Source organism: Odontesthes bonariensis, chromosome 19 (genome assembly GCF_027942865.1).
Source record: "Odontesthes bonariensis isolate fOdoBon6 chromosome 19, fOdoBon6.hap1, whole genome shotgun sequence".
Lineage (NCBI taxonomy): Eukaryota > Metazoa > Chordata > Actinopteri > Atheriniformes > Atherinopsidae > Odontesthes > Odontesthes bonariensis.
In genome coordinates, this window is record NC_134524.1 from 21,041,351 (window position 1) to 21,056,118 (window position 14,768).

A 14,768-nucleotide genomic window follows, 5' to 3' on the forward strand; every position below is an offset into this window, starting at 1 on the left:
GCTTTGCTTCCGTCTGATAAGGATCAAAGCCACAGCTGAGGTAAAATGTAAATATAAATGTACTTTATTTATACAGCCCTTTACAGACAATCCTTACGATGTACCAAAGTGCTTTACAGCAGGTAATAAATAAGGAGAAGAATAAGTAAAAACAAATAAAAACGATATGAGAACAGTAAGAGCAATAAAATACAACAAAATCGAATAAGATCAAATAAGATAAAAGTGTCATCATACTACTGGGTATTAAAAGCAATCCTAAATAAGTAGGTTTTTAGCCTAGATCTGAAGAGGCCCAGGTCAGAAATAAGACGTAGCTTAACGGGGAGCTTATACCAGAGCCTGGGGGCAGCAACAGAAAAGGCTCGGTCACCCCAGGGTTTGTATTCTGACCCGGGGACTTCCAGTAAAAATTAATTTGTTGACCTCAGAGCTCTACCAGGATTGCGGACTGTTAAAAGCTCATATAAATATGATGGGGCGAGGCCGTTAAGAGCTTTAAAAACAAACATTAAAAGTTTAAAATCAATTCTATAAAGGACAGGAAGCCAATGGAGGGAGTTAAGAACAGGAGTGATGTGCACACGTCTGTTGGTGTTGATTAAAAGACGGGCAGCAGCGTTCTGCACAAGTTGAAGGCGACTGAGAGACGCTGACATAAAGCGCATTGCAATAGTCTGACCTTGAACTTATTAGGGCATGGATGGCTTTCTCGAGGTCATCACGACTTAAAAACATTTTAACTTTGGCCAGGAGACGCAACTGGAAAAACATAGTCCTGATGACCTTGTTCATTTGTTTGTCCAACCTCAGATGACTGTCAAAGGTCACTCCCAGATTTCTGGCGGTTGAACTAAGTTTTCAAGACAAGGCAAAGCCAGCCGTCACAGTATCCCCAAAACACAATGAACTCAGTTCAGTCATTTAAATGAAGAAAACTTTGGGCCAACCACTGCTTAATATCAGCAATACAATTAAACAAAGAACATTGTTACTAGGTAGAAGAATCTAAATATGATGATCGGCAAAAGAACAGTTGCATTGTTGGCGGGTTGTTAGAACTGTGTGGATGAGTACAAGAAGGCAGCATGTTATGATAAGGTCCCTGCTTTCTTATTCCAACATCATCTGCAGGAAATTCTTGCCATGTTCATTTGATCCCCTGGCATTTCAGGTCTGTGGTGAAACTTTAAATCAATTCCCAAAATACTGTAATCTCTCACTCATCTCCCTCTTTTCCTACAGACAACCCTGAGAGAGAACTCACACCTACTTCCTGTCAGCAACGGACCCGTCACCGTGGAGACATCTCGGCCGACTTCACACGGTGACCAAACGCTTCAGCGCCCAGTCTTGGATCCTCCGAGCATAAAGACCGAACCAAACCACACCGGACAAACGTCACCAGAAAAGGTGGGACCAAAGGAGGCCCGGGGAACCAGTTCCCGGCCCTTGCCGCCACATCCTCAAGAGGACTCCACTGAGGCTACACCTGAGGGTCACATATTTCCACCAGGCGAAGAACACGACAGCCCAGCTTTGCTTAACACCTGCGCCAGCGTTTGCCACCACTGCTCCTTTCTCAAGCAAAAGAGGTTTGCTTCTCACGCAACCCAAACTGAGAATTTCTCAGACTCGGTCAATGAAACGGCAAAACCACCCCGATCGGAACCTGCCGCCGACCTCGGAGCAAAAGCACAAGGTGAAAGCGAGAGAGGATGCGGAGAAAATCTGGAGACGTGTGCTGGAGCAGGAGAGACACAAAAGCAGGAAAGCGTGGCAGAAACTTGGTCAACAAAGGTTTTTGAAAAGGAGGTGGACATTAAAGACATCCCGAAACCTCCGAGGCTGCCCAGCCAAAGTGAAAAAGAAGAAGAAAAGTGCTCAGTGGTAGGAGCAGGGGAGAGGAAACCAACTGAAAAGAACTTGGCGAAAACACCTGAATTCACCCCAAAGGGGGATTTGGGGGAAAAACAGAGAAAGTACTCGAGGAGAAGACAATTATTTAAAGGAGAGGAGGGCGAGTGTAAAGGGCAGTGCTCAGGGACAGCAGAGAAAGAGGAACAGAAAGAGCTTACAGGAGAGATGCATAAATTACAGGTGTATGCTGGGAATCCCCTCCATTTCTGCACAGAAATGGGGCCAAATGAGACTTGTTCATCCAAGACTCAAGGAAAGGAGAGACCAGAGGAGGGGAATCAAACATCTGGATTTGTGAGGCCAAGAACGAGGAGTATAGCGGCAGAAGAAAGAGTACAGACAACACCCACGACCAGGGGGAGAGTCAAATGCTCAGAGACGAAGCCCTCACCCAAGAGAGAACTGGAGATAAACCTGCAGGAAACCACAAGTGAGCCACAGTTCCTGCCAGCTGCAAGTCCAACAAAAAGAAGCAGAAGAATGAGAGCGGAAAAGACGGCAGGCAAGGCCAAGGTTGCAAAGAAAGATTTGACGGCACACAAAGCCAAGATTTCCAGAAACGGGGGTCGTCCTGCTCAGACGCAGATGAAAAAAGAATCATTAAGGGGTGCGAAAAATGTTCCGAAAGGTCCAAGAGAGGCAGCACTGGATGACCGGTGCGAGGCCAAGCATCCCACCACAAGGCTGAGGGCACAGTCTGCCATTAGGTGCGGGGAAAGTCCAAAATCACCCCCCACTCTGCTCCCAGAGTCGAATCAAAAAACTCCGCAACAAAGGACTGCAGTCCTGGAAACAAAAACTTTGGGAGTAAAGTCTAAAATTTCAAAAAGGCAGAAGAAGAAGCTGAAAAAGGAAAACTTTTAAAAGGAGAAAAAAGTAACAGATTCTGATTAGATATAGACTTTATTCATCCCGCAACGGGGACATTTTTAGAGGAAATGAGGGATTGAAGAAAAAAAAAAAAAGAAGAAGAAGCTACCAGCAGACGTCATCATGGGCAACGGGAGCGCATGGATCCAGAGTTTGTGTTTTAAAGATATTCCACATAAAGACATGATAGTGGTTAGAAGAAATAATAAAAAAATACTTTAATTAAAAGAGTTCAGTTTATTGTCAACAACAATCACAAAAATGAAAGAATTATTCCTTTTCATAAAATCCATTTTAGGATTTACAGTATTTAGTTTCTTTTGCACACACACCACTGTCCCATCACAAAAAGTCAGCATACATGAGAAATTTAATAAATAACATTTTAAATGGCAAAGTTAACTCAATAGCTCTGAAACAACAAGTGACAGATTTATTTTGAGTAAGTTATAAAAAAATAAAAAAAATAAAAAAAGGCTCACTGGTAAACATACACACGAGGAGCTGGGTACACACACACACACCCACACACTTCAGAAAGCCACTGTAGCATCCTTTCACCCTTCTTCAAGACATATTTTGGCTTGTCAGTGTTTGTGCAAACTAATGCCAGACTTAAAAACATCAAAAATCATTGTCAGACAAAAAAAAATTATATATATATATATATATATATATATTCTTTAAAATGTACAAAAATACAATTCTTCGTCGATTACTCTAGTTCAAACATGATGGCAAAAAAAAATAATAAATAAATAAAAAAGTCATGAGGCTTTTGTAGCGTAACCCAAACGGTTTCATTCAAACTTCTTTTTACTTTTGTGAGCGACTCCGTTGTTGTTTACAGCCTTCCCATTGGCCAGCAGAGTGAGTGACCCTCGAGAGCCCGCCTCCTCGGGCATCAGGTACTCGCTTAAAACCCTCTGATAGGTCGGGTGGGTCGTCAGCACTCGCAGCAGATTTTCTGTGGGCCAAATGATCCGTCAGTTTAATGCCAACCGACAACGACACAACGCCATAACTGTGCCTTTAGAATAACCTCATTCTAACCGTCTCAACTCTGTTCGGGGTTGTTTGAGTACAATGTGTAAGCTCTGTGCCAATAATGAGACTGTATTTCACAGTTTTCGCTCGTGCTGGAAACAGCTGCCTGTCTGGAAGTAACCAAGCATGCTGCTGGGGAGGCAGCACCAAGCCGACACTCTTACTGAGGGGACGCTCCCTGTTCCAGCACCACTTACACGACCAAATGACCACAGATGCTCACCTTCCGTAAGCGTGCCCTGACTGGAGGCCTCGGCGTAAAGTGCAGCAGTGTTGTGCTGGGGAAGGCCCAGCAGCGCCCCCATGAGGCCCGAGAGCTCCCCTGCACTCAGGCTGCCTCTGCCCTCTGTGTCAAACAACTGCAAAACAAGAGACAGCGCATTCAGAACAAAGAGAAACCAGCAGCAGCAGGTGTTCATCTTCTTTATTTGCAGTCAGGGGAACATCGATCCTCTGGATAAAACGAGGACTTACAGGAAAAGCAGTGTGAAGAAGTGACTTGAAGCTGGTGAATCCGGTAAGGGCCGAAATACTCAAACAGACCTGCCTGAGGTCCACACTTTCATCCTGAAGATGGAAACAAACAAAAAAAGGGTTTACACGTGTGAACGGAGATTCAATCCGGTTCAGGCCTTGCAAACAGCCGGCACTGAAACAAACACTCATCTGTTAGCAAACTGCTCCCATTCTCCGAACACCGAGGCTGCACTCTGAACAGACCCGTGTGCGTTCTGAAGAGCAGAAGGGAAAGCAGCTTTCTCTACACCTTCTGCATGTTACTGGCAGCAGAAAACCTGCACTGCATTAAGAGGCATTTTCTGGAACATCCGAGGCTTCCATTAAAACAGCCGCAGGAACTCTTACAGTCCCAGAAAACACCAGATTAAACACCAGACTGGTAACATCAAAGAGAAGCCCAGAGGACCATCCAATCTCGTTTCCAGAAATAGGTGCAGCGAAGTTGGAAAAAAATAAATTAGAATAAATAAATCAAGCAGTTAATCTTGGATATTCACACACACACACAGACAGAAATGAGCATACCTTTGAGTACAGGCCACAGATACGGACGGCTGTTCGTTTATCCGTCAATGCCAGAATAGAGGCGAGCTCCTCTGCGCTGGCCTTTGACCCTGGAGCACCTGAGCGACACCTGTCAGTCATTCTGTCCAGCGCCACTTCTACCTCATGCGCTCCCAGACTGAGAGACAAAGAAAGAAAGTGACGCTCATTAAAGCCAAACAGCATTTACGCAGATTTAGCCAAACATAAAAGGACTTTTTTTTTCTTTTTACCCATTTTTGTGCAGCAGTGACAGCGTTTCCCTGGCAGGAGAGTCCAGAGGCAGCGAGAGACCGCCGAGTTTACTCACAGGAACTCGGCCCTCCATCACATAGTCTGTAGCTGGGATTCCTAAAGCCCTGAGGCACAGAACCCAATTACACAATGTTAATTAAACAATGTGACAGCCATGGGGTTCCCACAAATGAACCAGAGCGTGAGTAATTACAGTTCCACGGAAAGGTGAGTTCGACCTCAGGTCCTCTGAACTAGACAGACCTGAACACACCAGTTGAAACACTTATAACAAAACTCTTCCACTATTCCAAGCTGACCAGTAAAATATGGCTCATCGGTACCATCTAGTGGCAGCCATGTGCAAGGACAGCCCTGTCACAGCTCCAAGACACAAGATGCCTGGTAGATAGTGTTCAGCAGTGCAGGGAAGCCTCAACTCACAATTATCGCCAGTCCTTTTATTTAGCTTTCATAATATGAATCTGTGTGCTTGACAAATCTTACTTGGCCACGAGCTTCTGAACATTGTCTGCATACAGGTTGGGGTCATTCTTCTCCTCCTGGGACGGGTTGTAAACTGGCAGGAACTGCGGCACAATTTAGAAAAATAAAAATAAATTAAAAAAGGACATAATTCTTTCATTTACTCACAGCAACTGCTTAATGGTAAGAAAAAGGGTCAACTTTGAGACAAATAAGATCATGAATAAAGAAAAATAAATAAATTTTAAAAAAAACACTCCCTGTTAAGATTTTTTTTCCTTTCTTAAAGCAATGTTATGACAAGGCAAGAAGTGGTGACCGACCTGGCTAAGAACGATCAGTTACACCTCCGGACACCCACACACCATTACTGCTAATTAAGATCTTTGCCGGATCCGTTTAGAGAATATTCTGTGAAATCAATCCCATGGTCTCACCTCAACTGTCATGTTGGTGTAGAACTGTGAAGTGGTGTGCCACAGTGCTTCTGTCCTGATGGATAAAAAGATCACATTTCATTCAACAGCACTCCTGACAGGTGCCCAATTCACTTCAGCGCCAAACTGACTGCAAAGACCGTCGAAGGGGTCCATTTCTAAGGCTTCAAATCTAATCTCTCGTCTAAGAACATGTGCCGACCGCTCGGGTAGCTGTAGCTGACCAGGCCAACCAGATTGTAGCACTGAAGACGTAAACCAGGCACCGACAGTTTAAACAGGACCCCCGAAACATAAACACACACAGTGGGTCTGGACTGACAGCGCTGTGAGACGAACTCCTCTATAACAACATGAGATGCTTAGAACAAACATATTTGGGAGAATGATCAAATGAATGAGAGTAGAAACTAAAATCACAATTCAAGACATCTAAATGCATTTCTTTGAAGGTTCTTAAAGCGTTTGAGACTCTAAAGTTCCATTTTTATCTGTCTTTATCTCATCTTTTAACTAAGATGAATGTCCAAACCCAAAAAGACTTCATCCAACTACAGTTGTGACTGATATAGATCTAATAAGTTGCCTCTCAGACTCAGCTTTCACCAAAACAGCTCTTATGAGCACACAGCGATGCTTAAGAGAGTTGATATATTAAAAAAAAAAAAAAAAAAAAAAAAAAAGGAGGCTGGAATTCCTGGAAGCTCCAGAGTTTACATTTCGCCCTGCTTGTGTTGCAACCCAGCGCTTCCACCGCTGCGGCGTCCGACAGATACAAGCCCAGGAAAGACTGAGGAACTCACCAGGTTGTTCCTTTGTACGTCCAGCGGACGGTATCCTAAGGAAGAGCCATAAAAGCACTCGTCAAACAGTGGAAACTTTATAAGGATGAAGAAGAAAAAAAAAAAAAAAAAACTTTGGCACAGACAGAGGGAGTGTTTTGTTTTTAACTGCACGCCTCATTTCACTCACATTTCCCTCATTAAACACCCCGACAGGTATGCAAACACTGGCCTGGTCAAACATTACAGTTATGCCCAGTGACATGACTACAGCCTGTTAAAAATGTAGGCACACACACACACACACAAAAAAAACAAAAAAAGGTGATGTAATGCATCTCACTACCACACCATCCGCCTTTTTAAGACTCAAGTCTTTGACATGATGACATAAAAACAACACGGAAGGACTTCTTTTGGTTTGTCACAGGGTTGTTTTTCCACTTAAATCAGCACCTAGCTCCAAAGTATATTCTATAAATAAACCTGACTGGACTCTTGGACATTTGGCCGATGCTTCTGTACAGTTACAGCGAAGATGAATTCCTGACTGATCCACCTCAATATGCCCCACCAAAAAACAAAAAAAACAACAACAAAAAAAAAAAAGCGACAAATTGAAGTGCAGCGCCGAATCGACATGGAGCATGATGTTCTTAAAGCAATTGCGTGGAGAGCAGCCACTTCTTGTGAGCCCACTCCTGGTGGCACACTGCGGCCGATTTATCTCCAGTCTTTATATTCCACGTCGACGTTATTGTCGATGCTGAAGTCGGTCACGGTCAAATGAAGGCGCACTGAAATGCACCTAAAAGCAATTCGACCGAGTTCATATCAGCAACCCACTGCATCAGCTATGGGCTTCAGTGAGGACGGCAACTGGTGATGCATGATGGACAAGAAAGTCCAGTCGCACTGGAACTGTACGAATTTACGCCCTGCTCCGAACAGAAAAGCTGGATTTCCTGCCAAATCTATCATTTGTTCCATTTCAAACTGCTGAATACCAGGGCTGGGTGTGACCGACTGCTACGCTTTTACTACACCGAAAACAGAAAAAAAAAACGCAAGATACCAAAAGGATGAAAATACTTTTAGAAAGTCAATTTTTTCAAGTTGCGAATCAAATCAAGATTTTTATACAAATCACCCCCCATACACACACACACCCCCCCCTCTAAAGTCTATACTGTGCAGTCTCTCATGCATTGTACAGCACTTTTCAGAAAGCTGCTCGTTTGCCTGATCAACACCGTTAATCGTTTTTATATCATCCATGTCTGAAAGGGCCTCCCCTCACTTCGCAGCTGCAAGCATCTATGAAATAAACCCGACCACCCCAGCGATTCCACTCACCAATTTGTTTGGGTAATGCAACAGAACTGGTTGGACGGGGACTCCGGCGAGGAAGGCACCTGGAGTGGAAATGGAGAAGAGAGACCGGAATGACCGAGAGAAATACCTCAGAGCAAGGAGCAGTCAGACATTAGGTTGCAACACAACGAGCTGCAACGCCCTTCTCTCTCTCTCTCGTGCCACTCATTCCAACGTGATTTGTACAAACATCACCTGAGCAGCATGTTCCGTCTTAGTCATGGAGGAAATAAAAACAGACCGGATAGACTGCACTGATTAGCAAGAGCACCACATGTTCAGTTTTTATTTTTTTCATGTTCTCTTGCATGCGTTTTACTCACCAGGCTTGAATTTGAGGAGAGCGCGGCCATTAGTTGTAGTTCCCTCGGGAAACATCAGCATCTAGACAGGAAACATCAAATGTCAGCGTACGAGTTGAGCCCCGTTACTGAGACGGAGGTACACGAGCATCGAGCTCTCACCTGAGGCCAGAGGCCTTCAGAGGTCAGCCTCTCGTTGAGCTGAGCGACGGCCTTTCTCCTCGACTCTGGATCCTTCCTGCTCACGATCACAGCCTGGTTAAACTCCAGCAGAGCTGAAACACAGTTAAGGAGAAAAACAAAACATAAAAACAGTCACAAGAACTAAATTGGAGGGGAAAAAAAAAACAAAAACAGGGAATGGGTCCAAACTAAGCAAGAAAAAAAATAAATAAATAAAAAAAAAAAAAAAAAAAAAAAAAAAAAGAGAGAGAGGAAGTACCAGAGCAGACTAGAAGCCAATGGAGTGAGTCACTTGTTGATCTTTGGACTTCCTTTCATGATTATTTATATATTTTTTTGGTTTAATCTTCCCATCTATTCTAAATAATGCTCTCATTAACTCTTTCGGTGCCATAGACGTCAATTTAAAAAAAAACGTTCACTGCCAAAGACGTCTATAGACGTCAATTGCGTTTTTTAACGGAGCGGGCTGGGGGACAATCTAGCGGAGTTCGTCACTAAATCTTAGGCTTGTAAACACTAAACAGAGAATATACTGGCAAAATTACCCGCAAGGTGGCAGCAGTGCCACTTTGCACAAAAAAAGAAAAAGCGTGTTTTCTCCGTTTTTTGGGTCAAACAGCTGATTTTGGTGAAACCAACCCATGTTCTACTGTCTATTACTAAAAGACTGAAAATGGTAGAAACAAACTTTTTTTTCCTGATCAAAGAAGAGAGTCTACTCTTTCTTTTGGTAATTTCGGTGTGTACATAGTCATAAGACACACTTTTCTGAGAGTCTTGGAAAATCAGTCAAAATACTGAAAAACACTTGGCAGTATGGGTGGCTCTGAACTGAAAATGGCTGGCAGCCAATGAGTTAAACAAGTAATAGGTGGAGAACTTTGTGTGGGATTTCTTATCTTCGGGCGCATGGCACTAAAAGTGTCATTTGATCTGAAAGCGGCAAACACCGAGGAATGAATTATTGACCCGCTCCTGCTGGTCCGCAGCTGTCAAAGAAGTTCTGGGTGAGTCAATAAGCAGAGAATCATAAAAAAATTTAAAAAAAACACCCCCAATGCTCACTCAGAGCCAATTCCAACAGTCTCCTTTCCGTTCCTGGGCCATTTACACGGACAAACAACTTGAGCTAAACAGAACTCGTAACCCGATTCGAAAATGAGCGTTTTTAAAAAAATGCGAACCATCTGGCATCTCAAAGCTCTCCTCTGTGTCCGACAATAAAGGCTACAAAAGCCACCTCATTAAAAGGTAAAGCCGGTTTCAAAGTCCATAATATGCACACGTGTCATCTGAAGAATTGGGGTAAAAGGACAAAGACTAAAAGAAAATGACAATCTGCGATATTTTAACACTAAACACAGCTTCAACAACAGTTCGATGGAGGTTCTTGAAAGAGCGTGCGGCTTCTTGCGGAAACACCCTGAGCCTTCACCCCACTGAATAACACCCTTGGTTTGGCTGAAAGGATTTTCACAAAGCAAGTCAGATTGGAGTCTGTATAGATCAAATCTTATGGAACTACAGGGACTCACGGACCATTTGGGGGCTCCCATTGAGGTTTTGGGTCGAGTTTGTTTTCCTGAGTTAGGGTCGCTGCCCAAGAACAACAGTCAGGTCTTAAATAACACTTAAAAAAAAAAAAGAAAAAAAAAAAGGCAGTTCTCACAATGAACAATGTCACGAGGCAAAAATCATACCTTCAGGGAAAACCAATTGTTTAGTTTGTCCCTTATGGGCTATGGTAGTGACATACTGCTGCAACAAGGTTGAGCAGTAAGAAAGGAGACTCGTGGCAACTTCTGATGCAAGCTACTTATCATCACGAAAACATAAGCCCCTTTCACACTGCCGAATAACCCGCGTTTAATTCGCGAATTTAGCGTGTCCGCTGTTGCGTTCACACTGCCGACCCGGGCTGCCGCGTCAACTCGACTTTCGACCCGCGTCGGACCCTAGTCTTTTTGCCGAGCCGAGTTTGATGTGAACGCAATCGACACGGGTCGGACGTGGGCGTGGTGTGATGTGAGGAGTTTAAAAGACAGAATGGACAGCTGATTCAGAACAACAGCGACAGGTGAGGACAAGTTTTACTCTGTTTTGGCCTACATCAAGTTGGAGACATTTTTTAATATAGCCAACTGGGGAGACAAGGAGGTCCGCGAGCGCCTCAACCTCCGAGCAGAGGACGTTATTTTCCGCCACATTTCAGGGACGGTGAAAGATGGACCTCTGCTGGAAGGGCTGGCGAGGAAGATGGGAGAGCGCGGTTTCCCACGCACCGTAAAGTAACATCTCCATGAACTGCAAATACAATTGCATAAACGATATCTCAAGGTGTCCCGCCATCGTTTGTTTGAAAAATTTAATGCAGACAGGTGTATTTAACCCTACCTCCGACGCATGGCTTGTGCCTACGTCATTGTACACGCCCAGCATTTTATGTGTTTCGTGTGACGCTCTGCCACTAGGCAACGCCCCCTGAACTCGGCTTCAGGCGACACGGGTCGCTCTGACACGCCAAGCGTTCACATTGCTCGACGCGGGTCGAAGGTGCAATTTGGACAGTGTGAAAGGGGCTTTTGTCATGACTACGATACTGCATTTCTGCCGATTGACTGTCCCGAATGAAATATGCAACTTCCACCGATTCAAAACAGAGAAAGCAACCAGAAGCGGAGTGGAGCTTGGCATTTTTCCTCGTTTTAACTTGCTAAAGTCCAGAGCCGCAGCCGCTTACCTCCGATGACGGGCAGGCTGGTATTCTCCGAACGTGACACCACCGTCGCCAGCTCGGTGAGACACAGAACCAGCATGTCCAGGAAGCCGCTGTGGGGCGCCACCACCAGAACCGGCGCCTCCTTCAGGCCGGCCCTGCGACCTTTGACCCTCACCCACAGGAAACCCAGGGAGAAGAACACGGCTCGGCTCAAGAACAGGATGATCGGGTGGAAAAACCAGTGCCTCCAGCCCGTTACGGGTCGCGAGCGCTCCTCTGCAGAAAGGCCTGCCAGTCGCAGTCGGGCAAGAGGCCATGTGATGAGGAAGAGCAAAGCCGCCAGAGTGATGCGTAGAGGGAAGAGGACGCTGCCCAGGATGATTCCCTACAGCATCAGAGGGGGAGAAAAGATTAAATACTGTTCTAATCAACATGTAAGCGTCTTTATAGGGCAGGGATTCTTTTGGGGCAATTTTAAAAAAAACTCCCCATTTCCAACACTGTAATACAAACTTACCTCTCCATATGTGGAGAAGTTTGTATGGCGGTCATACGGCAGCACGTGCAGCAACCATCCGCTGTTGCCGAGCCGCACCAATGTGCCCAATGATGTGACACAATTCAGTGGCACGTTATCAGTTATGCCTGCCCTCCCCAAAGACCTTTATGACTCACCTAGTTTGCTTAGAGTCAGGAAGGAGTGTAAAAGCCTCTGTGTTCTTTGAGGTGATGTTGAATCTATAGCTTGTGTGTGTGTTTGTTTGGCCCTGGAGTGCACAAAAAGTGAAAACTAAACCAAAAAATATCAGAGAACAACAAGAACAGTCTGGAAAACAAGTTAAGAATCAAATCAGTTCAAACTAAACATTTAAAGGGATAGTTTGCCTCTTGACACGAAGCTGTATGACATCCCATATTAGCAATATCATTTATGAACATTGACTTACCCCCCGCTGCGTATTGTGAGCCGAGTTTTGGCGTCCACGAAGGTAGTCCGGCTAGTTGGCTGGGGCTAGAAAAATAAAGCGTCTTGCTTCTCAAGACAATATGCGTTCAAAAGAGTAATACATTTGCATCACAAAATCGTCCCTCCAGGAAAAAAGTCAGACCTCACATCGCTTGGTGCTATTTTTGCCTCCCTTCGTATCACTGCGTGCTGTGTAAACCGTGCAGACCGAAGTGCCGACCGAGCAGTAAACACGTAACAGGTGCGGCTGTAGGCAGGTGGCTGAACGCATTGATATGACGGGAGGAAAAAATAGCGCCAAGTGATTGTGAGGTCTGACTTTTTCTGGATGAACGACTTTGTGATGCAAATGTATTACTCTTTTGAGCACATATTGTTTTGAGAAGCAAGACACTTTATTTTTTAAGCCCCAGCCAACTAGCCGGACTACCTTCGTCAATGCCAAAACTCGGCTGGAACTCGGCTCACAGGACGCAGCGGGGGGTAAGTCAATGTTCATAAATGATATTGCTAATATGGGATGTCATACAGCTTCATGTCAAAAGAGGCGAACTATCCCTTAAGTTAGGGCTGGGTGAGATAACTCGTTATTATCGCTTTAACTCGCCAATTATTTAACGCCGATAAATATTTTATCGCGCATTAACGCAGTTTTTTAAATTTATTTTATTATTGTAAAAGTCTGTTGCTGTCTGCTGTGGAACCTGAAAAGAAAGTAATCGGTGGATCCACCAAACATGGAGAAGGGTACAGAACTTTTACTCGGCCATTTTCATTTTAAAGTTCTTCCAGACGGCGGAGTCGACAGAACCAAAGTCATCTGTAAACACTGCCAAGTTGAATTGTCTTACCACCGTAGTAGTTCCAGTCTAAAATATCACTTAAAGGCAAAACACACAACTGATAGCAGCAAGTCATTCAAGGAAACAGACAGTGGACCGAGGCTTCTACATAAAAAAAAAACTTCAGAAAAGAAGATAAAAGAAATACAACATGGTTTATGGGGATTTTACGTTTTTTAAAGTGTTTTTTTGCAATAAAAAAAAACAAAAAAAAAACTAATATCTTGCCTGTTTAGTGAATTATCACTAATGTTTCTATTTATTTGGTGCCACTTCTGAAATGATACACAGACACAAAAAGTTATAAAGCAAATTAATGAGGCACAGAAAGACTGTTGTGTCTCATTTCAACTTCATCTGTGCCACTTCGGAAGTGGGGAGTCCACTTTGAGAAAAAAAAAAAAAAAAAACTAAACCAACGAACACCTGCAGTCAAACCACAGCCCAATTAGTTTCAGGTGGCTGAATGAATCGTATCTCCTTCACAAAAACCCACATAAACATGCGTGAATGTATATCAAGAGCTTTCAGTGGTTGTGCTGTCAATGGAGAGCAAATAATTCAAAACCTTACCCTTATCCTCTGGGCTGTTGTCAGCTTAATCGCGTGGATAAACGGATGTGGATACTCGTGCGTTGCCGAGAGAGAGTCGTGGGTCTCCATAGTTACAAAAAAAAAAAAAAAAAGAAAAGAAAAAACCGTCAAGTTGACTAAAAATGTTTTAAATGGTGAAAACAAACTACAAAAAAAAAAAAAAACTTCTCCGTAACCGAAGGACGCGAATAAACTTTTTAAAAACTGCCAAACAGGTGTCGTCTCGTGGTAAAACAGCTTCACGCGCAGTTAATTAAAAAAAACAAAAACCTGAACGTTAGCCTTAAAAATAAAGAAAAACTCGCGAGGAAAAACAAAACACGTTCGACAAAAACAGCACACGAACGGCTAAAAACAAAGTTGTCTGTTTTTGCTCACACACATGACGAGCCGCAATGTAAAAGACTGACGCCAAAAAGTTCATCCTTTCCTCTTTCTTGTAGCCTTTCCCTCACCTGTCCCGCCCCTTCGCGGCGTGTCAGACCGGCCCACAGCCATTCAGCGTCGGGTCAGGCGAGTCGAACCGGTCCCGAAACTCAAATGCGGGGACATGTTATAGAAGCTCGTTGCTGCCAGAAAATGAGAAAATGATTTTGGTGCATCAAAATAATAATAATAATAATTAAAAAAAAAAAATCATGATAAAAAATAAGGCTAGAACATGCAGTGAATAACACTTTTCTCATGTTTGCTATGTTTTATGTATGTGTCCCTTATTTGGCCACTTAAGTGTCTTCATTTTGAAACAGCTTGTATTTTGAGTAGTCAGTCTTATATAACAATTCCTTTTTTATTTTTTTATTTAATGGAACAAAGTCTTATGAGCTAAGTCAACAGATGTACCAGACAAGCTATTGTAATCGTGGAAAGCAGTGTTCGAATTATCCAGCGGACTTTTTTGCGGATCAATTGATGACGTCAAACCCCCCAAAAAAAAATATCATAA

The 14,768-nt window shown here is 43.8% G+C and overlaps 1 protein-coding gene across 1 annotated transcript; it reads right to left on the reverse strand.

Moving 5' to 3' along the window:
- Window positions 1–3,007: 3,007 nt before the first annotated feature.
- On the reverse strand, window positions 3,008–14,290 carry lpcat4 (lysophosphatidylcholine acyltransferase 4). The gene is made up of 13 exons (XM_075451557.1): window positions 13,802–14,290; window positions 11,441–11,804; window positions 8,677–8,789; window positions 8,536–8,596; window positions 8,195–8,253; window positions 6,860–6,894; window positions 6,057–6,111; window positions 5,641–5,723; window positions 5,133–5,258; window positions 4,882–5,038; window positions 4,312–4,404; window positions 4,061–4,196; window positions 3,008–3,757 (listed from the first exon to the last, which is right to left on the reverse strand). Exons 1-13 carry the CDS (start codon window positions 13,889–13,891, stop codon window positions 3,591–3,593), a joined length of 1,539 nt encoding a protein of 512 aa, XP_075307672.1. The 5' UTR covers window positions 13,892–14,290; the 3' UTR covers window positions 3,008–3,590.
- Between the last annotated feature and the right edge of the window lie 478 nt (window positions 14,291–14,768).

Bases quoted from the DNA above. Each gene is read 5' to 3' on its own strand.
- lpcat4 (XM_075451557.1), bottom strand. From the start codon at position 13,891: ATGGAGACCCACGACTCTCTCTCGGCAACGCACGAGTATCCACATCCG. The intron at 8,790-11,440 runs GTAAGCGGCTGC...ACTGTGTTTCAG, and splicing joins CAGCCTGCCCGTCATCGGAG to CTCTGCTGGAGTTTAACCAG. The intron at 8,597-8,676 runs GTGAGAGCTCGA...TTTCCTGTCTAG, and splicing joins CTGAAGGCCTCTGGCCTCAG to ATGCTGATGTTTCCCGAGGG.